The sequence below is a fragment of the Hakea prostrata genome, chromosome 8 (assembly GCF_041222555.1).
Source record: "Hakea prostrata isolate BN-2017 chromosome 8, UWA_Hpros_2, whole genome shotgun sequence".
NCBI lineage: Eukaryota > Viridiplantae > Streptophyta > Magnoliopsida > Proteales > Proteaceae > Hakea > Hakea prostrata.
The window spans coordinates 6,977,903-6,999,047 of NC_142607.1; the positions used below are offsets into that span (position 1 = coordinate 6,977,903).

Genomic DNA, 21,145 nt, shown 5'->3' on the forward strand with positions numbered 1-21,145 from the left:
CTTTTTTACCAAAACGAAACATATCTTCTTCACACAAGTTGGTTCTGTTAGATCCTGGAAGAACTGGCCCTTATTCAATTGAGGCTACATCAAAGTGATCTTCTAACCAAATCTACCTCATCCTTCTTCTTCTACTTCTAGCCTTCTGGATTGAAATCTTGGAATCTGGCCCCTAGTTGAACCTCTTCAATCTAGGCTACATTAATCATCAATAAGTAGAATGAAGATAGAGCATATGGTGTGCAACTTTAGTTATTCTTGGAAGGATAATGAGGTGGTCAAAATTGATGAGACAGATTCCACCAAGTGATTATTTAGGTAAGGTGATATAGAGGATGGTGTTTTATAGATAATTTTAAAAGAAAATGGATGAAATGGAGATGTGTGTGAGGAGAGTAATGTGATTGACATACTATTTTAAAACCTAAAGGAAAATTTTCCGGGACAATCATACGATTAGCTGAGGCTTATGATGTGGAATGCTGGATAGTTAAGAAGCATCATGTATATTTACTCAATGAAGCAGAGAAGATGTTGAGATTTGTTTGTGGCAAAACTAGGGGGAATGAAGTAAGGAAGTATCATGCTAAAGCTGATTTTTGAGTATCTTTGATTCATTATAGGATACAAGAAAGTTCTTTTGAGGTGGCATCGCTAGGTTCAAAGGAGGCATTTGGATGCTCCAATATGGAGAACTGATTTGATTCATATTCAAGAAGCCAAGCAAGATGAGCCCTAGGAGAAGTAGTGAGGAAAGAAATGCATAGCTTAGTCCTTATTTCAACTATGACCTGGGTTGGAGCTTATTGGAGGGCAAGAATCCATCTAGCTGACACCATGTAGCTGGGTTGAGGCTGGGTAGTTGTTGATGTGTATAATATGGTAAGCAATATTGTTTTGGTTTTGATGTGGGGGCACTACCTTGTACGTAGCCAATCCTGATGGAGAACCCACTACCTTGTACTTACCCAATCCTGATGGAGAACCCTCCCCAGGATGAACCAAGTCCCAAACTTTTTCTGGTATGATATTCAAGATTTATTTTATCTGGGAAAGATATGTATTGGGTAGCTAATAAACATGTAAGGAAGTTTCCAAATCAAGTTTTATCGAGTTTTTTTTATAAGTCTAGATCTTGGGTAGTAAGTAGGAGACTAGATTTTAATTCTCTTGCTGTTTTAGACTAAACTTATGAAACTTGTGATTTTGTTTTAATAAACTAGTTTGTAACTCAATTCATTGGGAGATCTGAGAGTGAAATGAAAGTTAAGTTTGAAGTGCCTGTGTGGCTGTGGCTTCTGTGATCTCCTTCTCCCTCCTCCCCTGCAACTCTAGAATTCCCTTAAGCCTTTCTACCCCACCAATTTGGTATCAAATCTGAAGGATCTGTCACTTTCTCTTATGCATCTTCTTATTTGCCTTTCTCTTTTCTTCCTCCTTTTGTTCTTTCTGATATTTCTTTTCTTACTGGTTTGCCTAGGCAACATTGGCAGTACCATCTCATCCCATGGAAACTCCTTTTCTGTACTAGGTGACAATACTTCCCAACTCCAGCAATAACCTAAAGATCCCTACCATGAACCACCTTTTTCTAGGGTTCATCTCCCCCCCCCCCCCAAAAAAAAAAAAAAAAAAAAAAAAGAAAAGGAAAGAAAAGAAAAGGTGATTAAAAAAAAAAAGATCCTCTCTCCCCCTTTGATTTCCATTCATCACTCAACCTCAACTGCAACCATGAATCCATACTCCTTTTTCCTCTTCTTTTTGCAACTTTGTCTGGCCCATCCTCTTGCCCTAAGTTTTCGTCAGAAACTGAAAAAAAGACGTGATAAGTGACAAAAGATAAATTTGCATACTTGGTTTAAAATCCTTCCTCTAAGTTAGTCATCTTCCCTGTATCATGATCTCCTTGGTGAAGTCGAAGACCAAAATTCAAGTGGAAGATGAACTCCCATCCAGCTCCGAGTCCTTCTGACGTAGCCTCAATTGAATGAAGGCATATAATCCAAAATTGAGATGAATAAACTGTTATTATTAATTTTTTTTGGCGGGGGGTGTAACAGGGATTGAAGGTAGGATTGATGACCTAGATTAGGCTCTCTAAGTTTTGCGAAACTTTGATGGTGGCTGCTGGATTAAGTCCCTATGAATCTGGACTTAAAGGGTTAGGGTTTCAGGGAATTAGGGCATCAAGGAATTAGGGTTTTGGATGGGAAAAATGGGCTGTAATTGGGAACATGTGCTGGTAGGCGTCTTAGGGTAATTGATCTGCAGTTTAGGGGATTCTGATGGTTGGATGTTCAGATATGAATGGAGGTTTTATGGACATGGAGAAGGGCTCAAAAGGGGTTGCAAATCAAATAGAAATTAAAAGTGATAAGAAGGGGGGATGGGTGTGCTGGCTGCCAATTACTTGGAAGAGGAAGTCTTGTTTTGTGTTGTGAAGATGATGGACTGATCTGGAGGGAGGCTGAACCTACAGCCATGGAGGAACCTCAGCTTGATTTTTCGAAAGACCCTATCACATGAGCACCTAGAGTCTGGACATACCTTAACACTGCTGGAGCATAGTTGTCTCGAAGAGCAACAAAGCAATTGGCTGCAATAGCTAATTTATTTATATATCTGAAAACTGAGTGGCTATTACATGCAAGGGTTGGTTTTAATAGCCTTATAAATACTGAATCTTTGGCCAGCCCATGATGGTAGGAAATATCGGCAAAATATTGCCGAAATCGGGGAAAAATTTATGTGTGTCGCTACCTAGCAACACGAAACATGGGTCGAAAATGGAAGTCTTAGAATTCAGTGAAATTTCAAAATTTCATTTAAATCTCGAAAATTCCAAGGGGTTGTACCATACAGGGCTTATGGCTATGGATATGGATATGGTGGTTCATTTGCTAATTGTAGTAGCATGTCTGCATAAGTATGGACGGAGATGGACAAGTGCATCATTTGTGACTCCATCTTTGGATATCCATTAGGATCAGCACAACTAGTTATGTAGTGATGGACTACAAAAGTCAAATTATGCCTCTTCAGTAGTCTAACTAAGGAGCGGTCTATTGGATAACTTTATCTGTATCATTTCATGGTATACTTATGTCTAGTATTCAGAGTACTCCTCCATGACCCAGGGGATGGATTCAACATGACACATACTTGTATATTGAATTCTACTTCTTGTATGTGTTGTTGCATTTTAATGATAATCTTAGTGTTGTTTTGCATAATATTTATATTTACATTGGTTAAAATTCATGTTCCAGATTTCCAGTTTTGCTTGCATGCAGTCGGGCAAGTGCCAATTAAGAACACTACTTTTTGTTAGGTTTTAGGAAAAAATAACACTCTTAGTGTGTTTATTGGCCTAGGCTAGACACAAAAAACCAGCACAAAATGACTACCAAAATTCCACCCAAATATTCCCAAATTTCAGCGAATTTTTTCTAAAGTTTTGGGGTTTCAGTCCTAAAATTTCGTACCTTGGGCCAGCGTGGGCTCTAATTGAATTAGAAACAACTTTAAGTAAGAAATGCTAATTGGATTCTAACAAGTTACTGAATAGGAAGTTAATCTGTAGTTCTGTACTAAATTTGGAAACTAGCTAGGAGGGACTTAAGAAACTAACTAGGACGGAATGTTTAAAATTTCTAATTGGACAGTTAAGTCCCTAAAAAAAGATTTCTTCTGGTGCATGGTAACCTGGACAGGAATAAATGGATTACCATAGTACAACTGTCCTAGTATAACATGGTCTTCTCCTCACTCCAACCCTTCACGATTCTTATTATTCCGCTTAGTCCCTTTATTTGAATTTCCTTTCTATTCCTATTTCCCACCTTGTCCCTCCTGATTCTGCACTTATTCATTAGTCCGCTTAGTTCTCCGTATTATTCTTTTTTCTTTTTTCCTGAAGCCCCCACCATTCTGTTCTACTTTGTTGTCATTTTTATTAGCTTCCAAGTTTACCCATCCCAAACCATATGTTACACCACACTTCTTTTCTTATTAATTTGCAGTCCAGTAAATCAATATTCTGCCATTGTTATCATAAACCCAATAGATCATGGAGGTTGACTAATACAGTTTACTCTTTTTGATTAGAGATGGTTCCCATCGATTGCAAACACCGTTTCTTGGCTTGAAGACAGGTTTTCAGGAGTTGGCCAAAAGTAGTGACATATTCTGTGATATGGTGTCAAGTATGATAGAATTTTTGAAAAGCAGATCAGCAGTGGCCAAAGGACATGATGATCAAGCTAAAGTGAATGACACTGTCAAGGTTGTTGAATAATTTATCCACAGTCCGATTCTGTTGTGAAATCCCCACTTTCAGACTCCAATTGAAGATCTTTATTTTCTAACAATCATCAAAAAATCGTGTCAATTGATCATGAGATGCGCCGGATCATCCCTGATCAAAGATGATGTTTGTGGATGTTGATTGAGTGGGGCTGACTCTCTCTCTCTTACAAATCTCAAGGTCGAGTGTCTCAACATCCGGGAATTGATGCAGGTGCTAACCTGGAACCAAGTATACCTGGTTCTGTAGGATCTTCAGCAAATTTTTTTCCGGGGGGGGGGGGTTGTCATGTAATCTTCCTTTTTTGGGTGGTTACTTTAAATTTCTCTTTTGATTAGTCTAAGTTTTAGGAAGGAATAGTGTTATATTTTAATTCTATTTCTGTTTAAAGCTTCAATTAGGAATTTGATCTCATTTTTATGGAGAAGCTTGTAACCCAGTTCATTGCACGGACTTGAGAATGAATTGACATTGAGTTTGACCTTTGAACTACCCTTGTGGCTGGGTGATGCCACCCTAGGTTGAATAGGATCAACTAGGGGGCACTCTTCCATGATATCAATTCAAAAGGTTAGGATTTTTGGGTAGTTGATTGGGGCACACAAGAATATATGTTATACTGGTTGGATGGGGATGAAAAATGCACAGAACTTAGGCAATGATGTATGAGGATGATTGCTAAAGTTTGGGGGTGGTTCTAACAGTCAGATTGGTGTAGATCTAATTTTTTCTGAGAATACAAAAATAGGAAAGAAAATAAACTTAGGGTTGGGGAACTTAGAAGGTTAGAAGTTTTTTTTGGGGTGAATAATAAATATATGAAAACACCTTAAAGTGGAAAGAACCTACTAGAAATGGGTTTGGGGTGGAGGTTCCAAAAGAGAAGTATCTAAGTTCCATACAACAACAATATGCCTATTCCTTGGGTGATTTGCAAGAAGTTTGAGAGGCAAGAGGGATAGTTTGGAGGTTACATCCTAGCAGATGGCCTTTCAATTTTGATTGTGGGTTCTAGATTTGTGAATCCATTAGTCCATCTATGGATATTATGCTCCACCCAATTGTGGGAGATGCAGGCATCGAACAAGAGTTTCCCCTTCTTAGTGTCAGTGATTGTAGATCCTCCCAAAGAGGAGGCTATCTAGATGATCTCTATGGCAAAGGGCTGAGGGCATCTAAAAGCTAGAAGATTAGAATAAGAAGAATTGGGATTGGGGATCATGGACCAAGTCTCACTCTCGAGGGCAATCTCGCCATTGAGAAAAAGTGAGACCTGGTATTTTTTCTTGGCTAATTCGAGTGACCTCAAGGGCCCATCTCGGGGGTTGTAAGGGTCAGGTTGGGTTCAAAGTTGGTATTTATCCTCTTTTAGGCCTTTTGAACACACTGGTGGCCTTAGATTTGTGACAACACAACCCTAAGTATGAGTTCTAACTTGAGGCTAAGTTTGAAATTGAAATGGTATAGGAATGAACATGCAAGGTTATAAAACATGAAAGATAGAACTGTTAGGACATATAAATGAAAAAAAAGTGATAAGATACATCAAATAACTTAAATAACAACATAATTCTATCCAAATGAGTACAATAGAACATCATATTCTCAACTCATAAGAATACAATAACACAACAATCATAAGTTCATAATAGAAGTGTCGGGTATGGCTCATGCTTCACATTCTATTGTCAATGACCTTCCCCCCAGCGCATATAGGGGTTCCGCTCCCTGGTGAGTGGGTGGGGGTTGCAGGGGTTGTAGGGGTAGCGCCCTCGGGCCTGTAGAGGCCTTTTATCACTTTGGGCCTTGCGATTTCCTTTGCGATTTGGGCTTAGGCGCATGGAATAGCTATTGTGGCTTCGGGAAGCTGTTGATGAGAGGAGACAAAAAATGAACTTGGGAAGTTGTCGACGAGTTGGGGAGGCGAGATCTCGATCAAGTTAGTTTGATTCGAGAGTCTTGCCAGAGATCTTGTCTCAAGATCCCAAAAACCGAGATCCTGCTCTTGAGATCTTGAGTGAGATCTCATTCCATGTTGGGGATAATTCAACTTACTGTTGTTTAAGATATTCTTGAATGAGAAATATATTTTTGGGAGAAGAAAAGAGAAAAAGAGAAGATAATAAATCGTATAAGAGAGACCTGCTACGATAAACAAAAAATACATTGACCCAAAATACTGTCTAGTTAATAAGTAAATAAGCTCAAAACATAATTCTATGAGAGAGTTAGAGGATTGTACCTCATCAGAGCAATGAAGAAAAAAAAATCTATACATCCAAATACTATCTAGTTAATAAAAAAAACTAAATAAACTCAGAACATAGTTCTATCTGGATGCCAACTCAAACATTGACTCAGATACGGAAATTAACTACTGATCTCATGTACTGGCATTGCCCCACTTTATGGGCTTATAAGTTAAGCCTGTTACATCAATAAACCCAAAAACAAGAAGCTTCATGCATATAGAACCCACCCCATGGGAAAAACTTAAGTATTTCAAAGTCCAGTGACCCTTTAGGACATTCTTTACTGCATCACTGGGGCTTGTGCAATCTCCTTCCCCCACCACCTCACCTTTTTCTTCCTATCTGATTTTCCCTCGCCCCTGAGACTCTGATATTCCCTACTTCCTTACCAGCCCATGTGGCTGTAGCTTGTGTGATTATTTTATTCTTTTTCCTCACCCACCCTTTTCCTTGTTATCTGATTTTCCCTCTCCTTTGCAGCTCTGAAGTTCCCTTCTTCCCTACATTGCCCTGTCAAGTTCATATTGTATTGTGTTATTGAATTTATTGCGAGAAGCCACACTGATTGTATCACTTCCACATGACTCTTGGTTTTTTCTTTTGGTTGCAAGTCTGTAAATCCAATCCTAGCAGTTTTGTATGTAAATTGGTACCCAAGTAAAGTTGTAGGTAAAATTCCCATTCAGTAATAGTATGATTGGTATCTGTGGTTCTAAGCATTGGTATAATATTGACAACATTGGATGTATTGGCGGAATAATTGGCTCATTATAGCCTGATTCATATCATTATCAGCCAAGACAGATACAGACATAAATACTGAGACTTATAACCGTGATGGTATCACATAGTTGAATTAACGCATGGAATTTATTAGATACAATAGCTTTTACCAATATATGTAGTTTGGATCACATTTTTCTTTTGTTTGAAAATATTGACTCAGGAGAAATCACATTTTCTGGAAAGTGGGAACCAAGAGCACAAATTGAGGGACATCTCTTGGTGGCCATATTTAAACTCACATATATCCTAATAACATAACCAGCAACCAAGAGCTTGGTTTCGCTGACCAGCCAAAAACTGAGATATGGCTGAAATGTGTCAAAACCATGTCAAAACAAGGGATTTTTGGGGTCAAACTGGACATCTAATGGGCTGCCTTAAACTGGTTAAAACTACCAGAAGTTGTTGAAATTTGCCAAGACTATTGAAATTCGGTTAGTTGAAAATTGTGATAACTTGGTATTTATTGGTCGAAACTACCGAAATTTCTGAATGAAACTGCTGAAATTTCTGAAATATTGTTACATACTTGTTGAAACCTGGGACTTCTAAAACTAACCCCTGGTTTTGTCTCAGTTTTTTTGTGAAACCAAGATTTAGCCAGAATTTTGACCAATCTTGGTGGAACTTTGAACTATGAATGTAACTGAGTGCTAATTTCATGCGGGTTATTTTCCTCATATATTTGGCGTTTATTTGCTTTCATTTGGTTATCCTTTCTTCATGGATAATTGGTGTATTCTTCTATTTGTGTTGAAGATTTGATAATGGAATTTAAATTGTGAAGAATGTGATTTGTTTGTGTGTTCATGATAGGTAGCTAAAACATGATAGAAAATTTCCCCCCACTGAGACTGCTAACATGGTGTTTTCATTTATACAACTTCATCATGACAGCAAAAATTACTTGATTTCAATTTTGGTTTTCTTTTAACTTGTCTATTTGTTAATCGGCTAACTAAATCAACTGCCTAAATTTTTGTTTCCACAGACGCTGCCGGATGAAGTTCTTGACTTGGAGAAATCTATACGAACTTTGGACTTGACACACAATAAAATAGGTCTCTCTCTCCTTATGCCTCTTTTGTAAAACTGTTTCAGATCACTAGAGTGTTGTTTCTGGAAAATGAGACATCCCTAATTGCCATATTGCTGTGGACCACTTCCTTCTGTGCAAGTATTAAAATATATAAAAATTCTTGGTTGGAGGGATGCAGTTTTGCTTCATGCACAGCCCAGCCCGTATATGAGTATGATATGCAACCATATTACCTTGTTAGAACTTGGGAGAATGGATGGATTACATATTTTTGCCTTAGCATTGGATTGGAAAATTAACTTTTGATTTTTCACTTCTATTTGCCGTTGATTTGCTATTGTAAATCATGATCCTTCGCTAAGCTAAGGCTTTGGTTCTACAGTTGACATTCCTATGGGCATCAGCAAATTGATCAACATGCAGCGGCTGGTAAGAATTTGACAAGTTTATATTCATGCATCCATAATGTTGCAAGGATTTCCAGTATCATAAAAGGAAGGATGGGATCAAAGGACCATACTGCTTTGAAATAAGTGCATGGTACACATGCACTATCAGCAAGGTCTTAGAAATCCCCCATTTGACTGGTGACTAAGATTTCCCAAATCAATTCATCCCCCAAAAAAAAAAGATTCCATATCTTAATGCTCAACCACCTGCTGATTAGCTGGTCTATGGATTTCTTCCTATCTACTCTTCTTAATATTCAAGGAGTGACTGAGTGAGTACTGGTTTTTAGAGTAGGAGTTTATGTAGGTTTTTTGACATTCACTTTGACTGAGGTAGTGACCAGGAGGGTTCTTCCTGTTTCTCTAATTTGTTGAGTACTAAACAAGATGGACTGGTAAACCCTTCTAGCATGGGCAGCCTAATCATATTTGTCAAGGCATCTAGACACTGTGGTGATCTTGCATCCAGGGCACCTCCAAGCTATTTAGATGCCATGACAACTATGCTGAATGTTCTGGGTGGTCCGGTCAGTCAACTTGAAAAGAATTTAGACCCTGTTTTGGATTGATTCTGATTATCCAGAGTAAATCTTCTGGAAAGCATTTAATTTAATTTCTACAACGATCTTACAGTAAGAAACTATAGTGTCACACTGTCACCCTCAAAAAAGGGAAAAAGAGATTGGTGGTTGAGGTAATTTTTTTGCTTCTGGAAAACCACTAGGCTTGCCACTTGGTGCTGTTATAAGTTATAACAGTTAGGGCTGCAGCTTGAAGATGTGGTTTGAGTCACTTTGACTGTGCTGAAGGTTACACCTGACCTGGAACTGTGTGAGAGTGGGATCTGCTGGGCAATTGCGGGCCTTTTTTCTAGATTCTTTCCAGAATAGCATTGAGTGACTGAACCGCTGAATAATCAAACCTGGGCCAGGCATAATTCAAGGCAGAACTCAAGAGTATGCCAGAGAAAAAAATTCCCTCTATATTCCTCCAAACCTCGCAAAGAGAGAACGGTTTCCTCTCTCTCTCTCTTCGCGGGGCGGCAAGCGGGGCCGGCCCCCCCCCGCTACCTGGGAAGCAAAGAGCACCGAGGAAGGGTGCAGCTCTCCTTGGCCTTTGGAGAGGAGAGGGCAGAGTGAAACAAAATGCGTCCTATCATAAATGTGAGTTTCTAGCTTATGGATATTGTGGCTTAAGTGGTGGTAATTGGTGGAATATTTTGTAATTGTTGTTGAGTTTAAATATTAGTGATGCAAGTGTTCCCTAATTTTATTAATGTGATTACTATATTGGTAGTCCATGTCCTGGCTGTTTGAATGATTAAAGTGCTCAAGAATTTGAATCATCATGTCTGTTGATCAGTCAGTGGCAAATGGGAATTAGGCTGTAAACTGTTTTAATTTCATAGGTTGGTCTGACCAGCTATTCCCTTGATCTATGGATATAATGAATTTGTCATCCTGACATAAATACTCCTTCATGCATCACACACTTCTAACCGACATTTCTCATGTGAAAACTGTTATTGGTCATTAGTGAATTGGATACCTGATAAAATGATTCTTTGCTTTCAGGTCTTAGCTGATAATCTCATCGAACGCCTCCCAATGAACCTGGGAAAGCTCCAGTCTCTAAAAGTTCTCACACTTGATGGCAATCGAATAACTGTTTTGCCTGAAGAATGTAGGCTATTCTAAAATTGGAAAAGGAATATTCTACGAATACAATATATTCTGTGCAGTATCCTTTACATGAACTATGTTGTTGTCAATGATCCTAACCATATGCATGTTTCCTCTGTCCAGTGGGCTTGCTGGTGAAGCTTGAGAAACTATCCATATTAGGGAATATGTTAGCTTCCTTGCCAGAAACTATAGGTAGCCTGCGCAATGTGAGTATGCATTATCTAGTGAATTATGTGTCAATGTCAATTTTGTGCAGCCTCTGGTCTTGGAACTCCCTGCATTCAGAGGTGGTGTTAACTACACTGTTAGTAACTGTAGAAATTGAATTTGACCTGGTCATTAGTCTTTTTTTCCCCTTAATTGGGTTACCATCGCTTCTAGGCTCTTATAGTTTCATGTGAGTTTCTTTTTTTTTTTTTTTTTTTTTTTTTTTTTGGGGGGGGGATAAATAAAAAAATTCATCACCCAAAGCAGAAAGGTTCAGGGGGAAGAAACAAACAGAATCCAAACATAAAGCCCTGCCAAGTGAGACTAAAGTCCATGAATAAGGGTGCCAATTTGGTGCAGAAACCGCATATTGAAACTGAAACTATCCATATGAAACAATACTATCCCAAACCATTTAAAAAATGTTATGGTCTTTAAAAATGGTTTGTATTGCGGTATGGTACCAATACAGTTTTTGGTGTTGGACCATTGATATAAACCACAGCTCTACTATAGTAAGTCCAAGGTTATAACCATTTTTGTATCCAATATTGCATACATGCCGTTTTTATACCGCAACCATACCGCATCGTCTAATACAGCATACATGACATTTATATATATCGTTTTTATACCACAACCATACCATAACATGTAATACTGCATACGAATAACTTATTACGTACCGCTTATTTATGCCCTTTTTTAATACTGCAACCATACCATACCGTGGTGGTGTGGTAACAGTTTGGTAAATGAAGATACAAAATGGTATGGTACGGTTTCAATTTTGGATAAACATTTTCTGTACCGCATCACATTTCCGGAACTGTACCACTTGACATCCTTACCCGTGAGAGAGATGGAGATGAACCCCAACTAAGTTCAACACTAATCATTAAAACACTAAAACAGAGAGAGTAGGCTATGACAACAAGAAAATGAAGCCTACTCGACAAGGCACTTTATCCAGTAAAAGGACTATCCTAAAGCCTGTGTGTTCCTTACCATTGAGAAAAGAAAAGCCCCCCATCAGGTTCACTCTTCTATGGTTTTTTATCTGACAATATTCATTACCACTGAGAAAAGCTTGTCTTGTTCCTTCAAATTCCTTTATGTGGTCAAGATGTCAGCCATGCCTTCATATAATCAATGACCATCTTGATCAGTGATTATTGTCATGTATTTGGTTTAGTTATAACAAAAGCCAATTTTGTGGTGTTCTAAATTTTATTGCGCATAGAATGGATCATTAATATGATACACCTGGCTAAACCATGTGTTTTCTTAGTGGATATACTTGTGACGTTCTCCCACAATTAGTGATATTTTGACTTCAATGAGCATTGTCGTACAGTGTGGTGTTCTAGTACATTATGGAGATTGTTTGATGTTGCAGTTATTGCTATTGAATGTGTCAAACAACCAGTTAAAGTCCCTGCCAGAATCAATTGGGAGCTGCTTCTCCCTGGAAGAATTACAAGCAAACGGTACTCTTATGTCTGGCTTTTCTTCATTGATTAGGCATTCAATAGTACTTTTCCCGTCATTTATACTTCAAGATTATTATCATCTATGAAGCACTCTGTTGTATCTAGTGTAGAAATTTAATACTAATAACCCTCATTTATCTCTATCTTTTCTTGTACACATTATGCAATGCAATGGACTCAAAATCCCTTTTCTTGATGGTTCTACCAGAGTTTTTATTGGTGGATATTTTACCATATGAGTATGGGTTTTGGTAGGTATCAACACAGTACTTACTGATAAGGTACTAGTAAAAAAATAGAAGTTTGTATCAACCGATGTGGTCATGTCTTCTTGAATATATACTGGTTTGGAACTGATCTGATCTAGTGTCACCTTGCAGCACAATGGGCCTGTTTTTTTTTTTTCTTTCTTTCCTCTCCCCTCAGCAGAATGTTGCTGTATTTAATACCATTTCCATGATCATGATGCTTTGTTTTGATCACTAATATAAAATATTGCAAGATCGCATTTTGGTTAATACTTTGATAGTAGGCTTCTCTCTTATATTTTCATCAAAACCTTGTTTTACTGAGCATTGCATTGGCAGTTCCTAGTTGCGGCCCAGTTCCTGGTAATGCCTTTTTTTTTGGGGATGAATGAATAAATTCATTAACCAAATGAGAGAAAGAGGGAGGATAAATAATTCAAAAGCAAACCATGGGAAAAGAAAACAGGGCTTAACAAACGGCATATTGCCTTGCAACAAAGCAAAAAGCGTAACAGTAGAACAACACTAAGCAATGGACCAAAAACCAAGGCCATTGGGCTAAGCTAGACCAACATAGTCTCATGTTCGATGAACGGGGGTCTTCGTCGCGGCAATCACAAAGGGCATTGCAGCAAGGACCAACGCAGCATCGCAGAGGGCAACAGGTTTGGTAGCTTTGCAGATTGTCTGAAGTTGTAGCAATAGTGGGAAGACAATGCGAGTCAGCGACAGGGCAAGAGATTCCAGCTGTTTTGATGGGACACTGTGACTAGGAGGAGGAGGAGAAGCAGAGTTGAAAGGAAGAGAAGAGATGAGCAAGTCGTTAGGAAAGAGCAAGAAGAAAGGAAGAGAAAGAGATCAAGAAGGAAGGCAGGAGGAGGGGGAGACTTAGAGGAGAAGAGAGGAAGAATCACTTGCCAGTCCCAATGAACCTACAAGCAGAGGAAGTCCTTACTCCCATGAGAGGAGGAGAAGCAAAGGAGAACCATACCATTAGAGAGGGAGAGAGGAGGAGTAGACAAATGGCAAGGAAGAGGAGAAACAGATTAACGGCAAGGGAGTGAAGGAGAAATAGAGGAGGAGGAGGAGAACCAGAGGAACGAACAGGGAGAGTGGAGGAGACAAACAAAGAGGAGGAGAGGGAGAGAAATAGATCAATGGAGAGAGGAGGAGAAATAAATGAACTTAGCGGGAGAGATGAGGAGAAACAAAGGGAGGAGAAACATAGGCAAGGGGGAGGAAGAGAGGAGGAGAATCAAGGAGAGGACCAGACGAATAGAGAGGGAGAGCAGCAGAGAGGCAGAGGGGAGAAGGAGAGGGAAGAGGCAATAGACAAAGAGGGGGAGAGGAGAAAAAGCAGAGAGGGAGGAGAAAGAGGCAAAGGATTTCGATTTTCCTCAACGATTCTCACCTAGATTTGGCATTACCACAACTTCATCCCCTGGTAATGCACTTGGCCAAAACCAAGATTGCTTCTAATGGAACCTCTTAAAATAAAATTTTCCTTCTTGACTCTAGAGGGACATTAGAAATTTTTTTACTCTAATTGATCAAGTTACAAATCATGCAATTACTAAAGGCATTGGTTTGGTAATATTTTCAATCTTCAACTGTTCCAACTTCTGGGCATGGTTGTCAAAGCATCTGCCTAGGAGGCAAGGCAGTTTTTCAACCGCCTTGTTTTGAACCGCTTAATTGACATGCTGTTTTTTTACCCTTTTTTTGTTTAAGCGCTACCGTTTTGTCACCTTGTGTGCCTTATTGCAGCCTAGACACTAAAAGAACTGCTTTTTTGACATTTTGTTCATAATACTTTTTTCTTAATCTTATTTTTTAAATCAAAAGTTATTCTATAGAGCCGTACATAAATTTAATAGTTAGTCATTTCGGAATCGAGGCCCAAATTGCAAAGGAACCCCGAGGCCCAAAGTGACATAGGACCTCTACAGGCTCTAGGACCCCGTGTCTGTCGGCAACAGAATGTGAAGCATGAGCCATACTCAACATCAAGAATCAATGAATCATTACATGGACAATGACTTAGAAATCGGAATAATGAGATCTATTTTTTTGGATCAATGTGATTATTGAATGTTTGTTTAGCTATTCTAAAAGTAGTTTAAAAGTAGTTGAATTGAAAATTTTTTGCCCAACCGCTTTGTTCGCCTAGTTTTCCCCTAGACACTACTTTGTCACCTAATCGCCTAGGCGGAGCCCCAACCGCTTTGGTCGCTTGCCGCCCTTAACAACCATGCTTCTAGGTCAATTTGAACATTTGGATGATGGCACACATAAATTTTATTTGGATGAATAAATAACTAAATTAAAATAGATGCAAAGAAGGATTATACAAAGCAAGGGAGGAAGGGGGGGGGGGAGACCACACTCAGGGCCGCAGGAGTATACGAAATGGAAGAGTCTAGATCTTAGGTAACAACAAGGAATCTATTATTTGCGCTCATGTTTTTTTTTTGGATGATTAAAGTATTCATTACCATAGGGAATAAAAGAAAATACAAGAGCACAAGGGACAGAGCCCAAACCAAGTGAGAAAGAGGCCTCAACTAACAAGCAACCTAAGAGGCATTGAGCCTAGCAACTACCTAAGAGCAACAATTAAAGCAAACTAGTTACACAAGCATAAGTGGCCCAAAGCCAAACTAAGAAGCAAACTAAGAGACATCGAGCCAAGCAACTATTTAAGGGCAACAATAATAGCAAACTGGTTACATAGCACAAGTGGCCCATGGGCCATGGCCATACAATTAGACTAGAAAATAACCATGGAAGTGGACCAAAGGGGTCCAGCTAAACTGAATCGGTCTCCCATTCGATTGGAGCTATGAGATCTTTGCGCACATGTTGACTGGCTGGTAACATGATATTTGTCATTTACTAACACTTTAAATGGCTCTTCCTTGATAATGATGATAATGGGTTTCTTCTGTTTTGCATGCATTCTAGAGCACAAGATGACATAACAATTTTAGTGCACATCAAGGTTTTATTTCGGTTTGTGAATAGATTTTGGCTTTGTTTGTCAAAACTAAAGAATATAATTGAAACTGCACCTCTCATTATACATTTCCCCCAAACTCTATGTCTGGCCATATTCTTTGGAGTTGTTTAAATGGGTTTAAATTTGTGGTATAATGATAGTAAACTAAGGCTGATAAGTGTCCCCATACTGGTCTTGCAGTCTGTATGTTTTTCAACAAATGTGTCCACCAAATCACTAATTGACCTTAGATTATTGGATTTTCAAAAGTACTTTGTGGCTTTTTATTTGAGTTTCTGCTGAGTGGTTGCACATAAATTCATCTTTGTTATTTTTTTGAGGTTTTTGTCATTAGATTTTGATAGATTTGCTTCTATGTACCTCCTCCTATTAAGTTTATGAGTTGTGCCTGCAGGAAATTCAATTGAAGAAATTCCCTCATCAGTTTGCAATCTCATTCACCTAAAGTCCCTCTGCTTGGACAAAAATAATGTGTGTAAGGTACAATCTTCAAAATCTTATCAAGTTATATTGGCTTGCAAAGGGTAGATATTAGGTATTCTATCAATTATTATCAAAATTTTCCTATCTAATAGCTTTGTTGATGTTCATTTGATTCATCATTGATTATTGTTCAACAACAGCAACAAGAAGCCTTGTCCCAACTAAAGAGGGTCGGCTATAGGGATTCATGCCTTCCAATCTGCTCTATTTGAGGCGATGCTATATACAAGGCCTAAGCTATGCATATCCTTCTCACCACTTCTCTTAAGATTATCTTAGGTCTGCCTCTAGTTCTTCTAGTTCATTCAATCTGGATTATATCACTTCTCTGTATAGAGGCATTTACCGGCTTGTGTTGAATGTGGCCGTGCCACCTCAAACAACTTTCTCGTAGCTTATCACTTATCAAAGCTACTCCCAGACCAACTCTAATATGATCATTCATTTTCTTATCCTTCCTAGTTTTGCCACTCATTCATCTTAGCATTCTCATTTCTGCTACACTGAGTTTATCTATATGATTTTTTTAACAACCCAACACTCTGCACCATACATCATAGCTGGCCAAACTGAGGTTCTATATTATTGTTCATATTCCTATATTATCGTAAACAACCTACTACTTTACTGAAACATGTACTGGGCATTTGTCACACTGATAACCATGGGAACAAGGTCCGCAGAGTGAAAACTTAATTTATAACTCAGGGTGAAAGTTTAATTTATCTTTTTGTCTTGGTTGGTAGTATTATTTTCTCACTCTTCATTGATCATGACCTGATTCAAATATCTACTGAAGCAGTCATTGATTGAGTTGCTTTCATGTAGCAAAAGAAACCCAAACTTTTTGTTTGGTGTTCCCCCCCCCCCCCCGGGGGGGGGCCGGGGGGGGGCCCCCCCCCCCATCGAAGACCAATGATGCAGAATTGGAGCATATACAGGAAGAGAAAGCCCAATGGCAAGCCCATCAAAGCCTAAGGATATGAGCCAAAAAGCCATGGCTTTATGCTATGGTTCAAGGAGGGCCTTTGAACTAAGCCCAAGTCTAGCTTTGAAGTCATAAAGGAGCTAGTAGGGGGGGGGGGGGGGGGGTGTTTTTTTTTATTGTTTTGACCAGTGGGTCGTCATATTTGGCTTGTGTAGGGGGCGGGGTCTCTTTAGAATGCTTTGGACTATGAAGAGGAAATTATGCTTGGGGAATCCTGTGTTTGATCATGGTCCCTAAGACTAGATCTGTTTGTCAATGACCTTTTTTTGAAGAAGACCAGATTGTGTAAAGACTTTTTTCGAAGAGTCAATTTTCTTTATCCATGGGGTTTTTGAAGTTTCGTTTAGTTTCTAATTTCAGATTCAGAGAGTAGGCCTAAGTTTCTATTTTTTATAGGACTTTGTTTCTGTTTTAGAACCTTGCAGCTTACTGTTTCTATTTTAGTTTCATTACCCGTAGCCAAGTCTCAATATTTACGGACTTTCTAATGTTAGTTTCAATGCTCGCGGCATAGCAAGCTTAGCTTATGTCTCTTTGTAACTTGATTGGGAAGCTATGCCCTTTATTTATATGTACAGCCCACAAAGGCTCCCCACAATTTATTAAAGTTGAATTCGAGATTGCCTTTGAGCAAAGTTTGTTGTCCTACCGTATTTCATGAAGGTCTGAGAGGCCTTGCGGGTCAGAACCAAAACCTGAACAATTGACAGAGCTGAGTCTTCTTCTCTCTCTTTTCCATTTTCTCCCATCTTCTTTCCCTTATTTAATCCCCTATTATATTGCTGCTATCTGTGTTTCCTACAACTGCTGGAGAATACTATCAGTTGAGAATACTGCTATGGTCAACAGTAAAAGCCATAAACACTCCCATAGTTCCATTTCTGCTGAGGCTCCGCTGCAGATTTCAATTTTGAATAACTCCTCAACCCTCAAAACAGAATCATCAGAGATTTGGAGCAGGATCACACCATCCAAGGCTATACTCGGTCCCAACTTTACCCACAGTTTCTGTTTGGTTTGACCTGTGGTTAACTTCCTAATTTGGTGTCTTCTTCATGTCTTCCCATTATACTGGGTGTGATTTTCTTAACCGAAATTCTGATTTTCTTTCTAATTTGATGCTCTGCCACAACATAGTTACCGTATAGTAATCCTTAGTTGAACCGTTGCTACTTGTGCTTAACGTGCTAATACTAAATACTGTTTCTTTTCGATTGATTGAAAAAAAAGAATTATTCCCTTCCCAAGAGCAGGTTCTTACATGTTACTTGTCTGTCTTCCAGTGGAAACATCATTTCCTCTCTTACATTCTACCCTTTGTTGATTAAGCATGTAACTAGCATTCATTTTGAGCCATGATCAAACTCTCCATGAGATATATAGTTGCATCTACAGTTTTGGCCTGTTATACCACGTGTTGATTATAAGTACAAGAGATATTTTGCCTTGAAATAATGGGGCAAATTCTGTTATGTTGGTTGTGTTGATGGACGTCATTATTTGTTGTGATTTATGTCATTTTTTCTACAGAATATGATTCAATAAAGAAATGTATCTATACGACTATGCCACAAACAATGTGTAAGAATCTACAGAATATGATTGGATGAAGAATTGTATTTATACCTAAACAATTTGTAAGAAAGAAGTGATGCTCTAGAACTCTGTTAGGACTTCAGTACCTATAATCAGCCTAGGGACTGAAAATAAATTCAGAAAGAAGAAGGAAAAGACGAAAGGGGGAAAGAGGGAGAGAGCTCGCTTGCATGAGACTCTCCCCTATTATGCTTTATCTTGAGATTACTAACTACTCTTATTTTAGGGGGGAAAAATTCCTAATCTAAATTCTAAATTACAGCAAAAGGAAAAGGTAAGTATGCATAGATTACATAGGATCTCCCAAATCTACTAAATAATTCATAGGGAGATAACTTGTCAACCAAGCAACAAGGAATTTAGAAAATAAACTGCGCTAGGCAACTTTTGAACTGCATATTACCAAGATTATCCGCAATATCTTGGCCATGCTAAAGTGTAAGCGTCAACACTTCTCCTCAAGATGGAGTATACAAATCAAGGGCTTCATCTTCGAATAACAAGAACATATAAATTAGAACTTCATCAATCTTGAGCATTAGTGGCAATGGTGGACACCGATAGACGCTAAAAGAACTTGACCCAAGAGATACTCAACGACAACTTAAGTAAACAATTTTCATGTTGAATGAACTATCCAACAGTAATAGGTGGTGGTGAAGATGATTGATATTCATGAGTATAGCAGCAACAATAACATCAAGGGCACTATCCAAATAATGCTAGTATTAGGGAGGAATCTTCACCAAAGAATGTAAAATGTGCAATTCCAATGTCCAAGCAAGTAGATAAAATATGCGGCTCCAGTGTTTGCAGAATAACTCTTTGCAAGAAGGCTAGTAGCAGGTGGTAGGCAATAATTTTTCTCAACCAAGGTAGAAATAGAGACAAGGAAGTTGTTAAGGAGAGTATCGGTTATTGTGGACCAAGGAGGTAGGTAAAGGATAGTGTGGGTTGTTGCAAACCAAGTAAGATAAAAGGACAATATGGATTACTGCAGATCAAGTAGGTAGATAAAAGGCAAGATGGTTTATTGTAGACCAAGTAGGTAGATAAAGAGTCAGTATGTGTTACTACGGACCAAATGATGGAAACCCAATTTTAGGGTTAGAGTTTCTTGGAAGAATTCCCTAAAATTTAGGGTTCGCCTAGAATCTTCCAACAAATATATCAAAATTTTATGGGATGTCTATGGAGTATGGTTTTCCTAGAAAGTTGTGGGAAGCTCTTAGGAGGCTGATGTGAACAAGGTTGACCCCCCCTATAATTGGGTCCAAAAAACCTAGGCCCAATTGGCGCACCAAGGGGCAGGCTGAACCATTTAGCGGTGTTTTGGTCATTTTGATGTAGTTTGGGTATTTTAGTCCTGGGTCCCATTGAGTCCAATGAGCCGTTTGGACCCTAGATCTTTTTTTATTTTATTTTCTGTTTATCATTTTGCAAGTTATTTGAGAGTCAATGTGTAGGTGAGATTCCCAGTTAGGTTGGGATTCTACAACTTGAATCCACTTTAATCTCTTAATTGTTGGGACTTAATATAATCTCCTAATTGTTAGGACTTCATATCTACTCTTAGAATTTGGATTGGAGTCCCGAGGGTTAGTTATTGAGTTTTTGGGGGTCAAAATACTTAGTCAAAGTTAGAGTTAAAGATGGAGCCCAATAGGATTCTATTTTAAATTAAGATTCCTTTTGGATGATTAGGTGTTATTGTCCAAGATGGTTTATTTTTATTTGTGGTTGTTATTGAGTTGTAAAGAGGATCCTAGTCTATAAGGGATTCCCTAGTTGGAGTCAAATTAGGTTTCCTTATTGGAGTCCAAGTCTTTTCTCTCCCCTTGTAAGGCTATAAATAGCCCACCCTACTTCATTGTAAGACAAATTGAATTGAATAAAGAATCTGAATTTGAGGGAATGGAGTCGTGGTTGTCTTGGGAAGGCCACAATGGAATTTGAGTGTTTTCTGCAATTATTCTTCATCTTCCTCATCTCCTTCGAGCTTGTGGCAGTCCAAGAACTTTCAAAAATTCAGCAGCCTTCAAGTGTTCTTCCCCATCAAGTAAGTACAACCCCTGCCCCTTCCCTACCCTTAGCCACCCTCCCAAACCCTAAAACCGTAATTCTACTGCCCTTATCACCCCATTTTCTATTTTTCTGGAATTTTTGGACTTTTTTCCTAGACCTAAAACTCAAAGGTCAGATCTATGGTAATCTAACCATCAGATCTGTCTCACACTTTTAAGAACATCATTCCCCTAACCCTAGTGACCTTTCCTCCTAGTTTCAGCCCAATCGGACCAACCCAAACCCTAGTCTACCCCTAACCCTAGTTCCACTGAAACTCTCATAACCCCCCAACCCCTCAACCAATCCCTAAACCTTTTTAGGATTATCATCCCACCCCTTCTCCTAAACTTGAACCCAGTCCAATCAAATCCAAGAATCCCAAACCCTTTAGTACTCTTCAAACACATTCTAATCCATCTAGGACTGACCTAAACTTATTAGACTTAACCTGAAATTATAGGACATCTAACAATAGCCCCTTCCGAAGCCCAATTGAAACCCTTCAGCAGCATTATTTAACGCCTAAC

At 38.7% G+C, this 21,145-nt stretch overlaps 1 protein-coding gene across 4 annotated transcripts in view; it reads left to right on the forward strand.

Moving 5' to 3' along the window:
* The window catches only part of LOC149006557 (Leucine-rich repeat (LRR) family protein), a 50,084-nt gene that overhangs the window by 4,883 nt on the left and 24,056 nt on the right, over positions 1-21,145 (forward strand). For all 4 annotated transcript variants that reach the window (XM_089167541.1, XM_089167539.1, XM_089167543.1 and 1 more), the window contains exons 2-7: positions 8,336-8,405; positions 8,766-8,812; positions 10,407-10,515; positions 10,638-10,723; positions 12,124-12,214; positions 15,879-15,964. In XM_089167541.1, the coding sequence (XP_089023667.1) occupies positions 8,336-8,405; positions 8,766-8,812; positions 10,407-10,515; positions 10,638-10,723; positions 12,124-12,214; positions 15,879-15,964 (489 nt within the window). The remainder of the gene's footprint in view (positions 1-8,335; positions 8,406-8,765; positions 8,813-10,406; positions 10,516-10,637; positions 10,724-12,123; positions 12,215-15,878; positions 15,965-21,145) is intronic.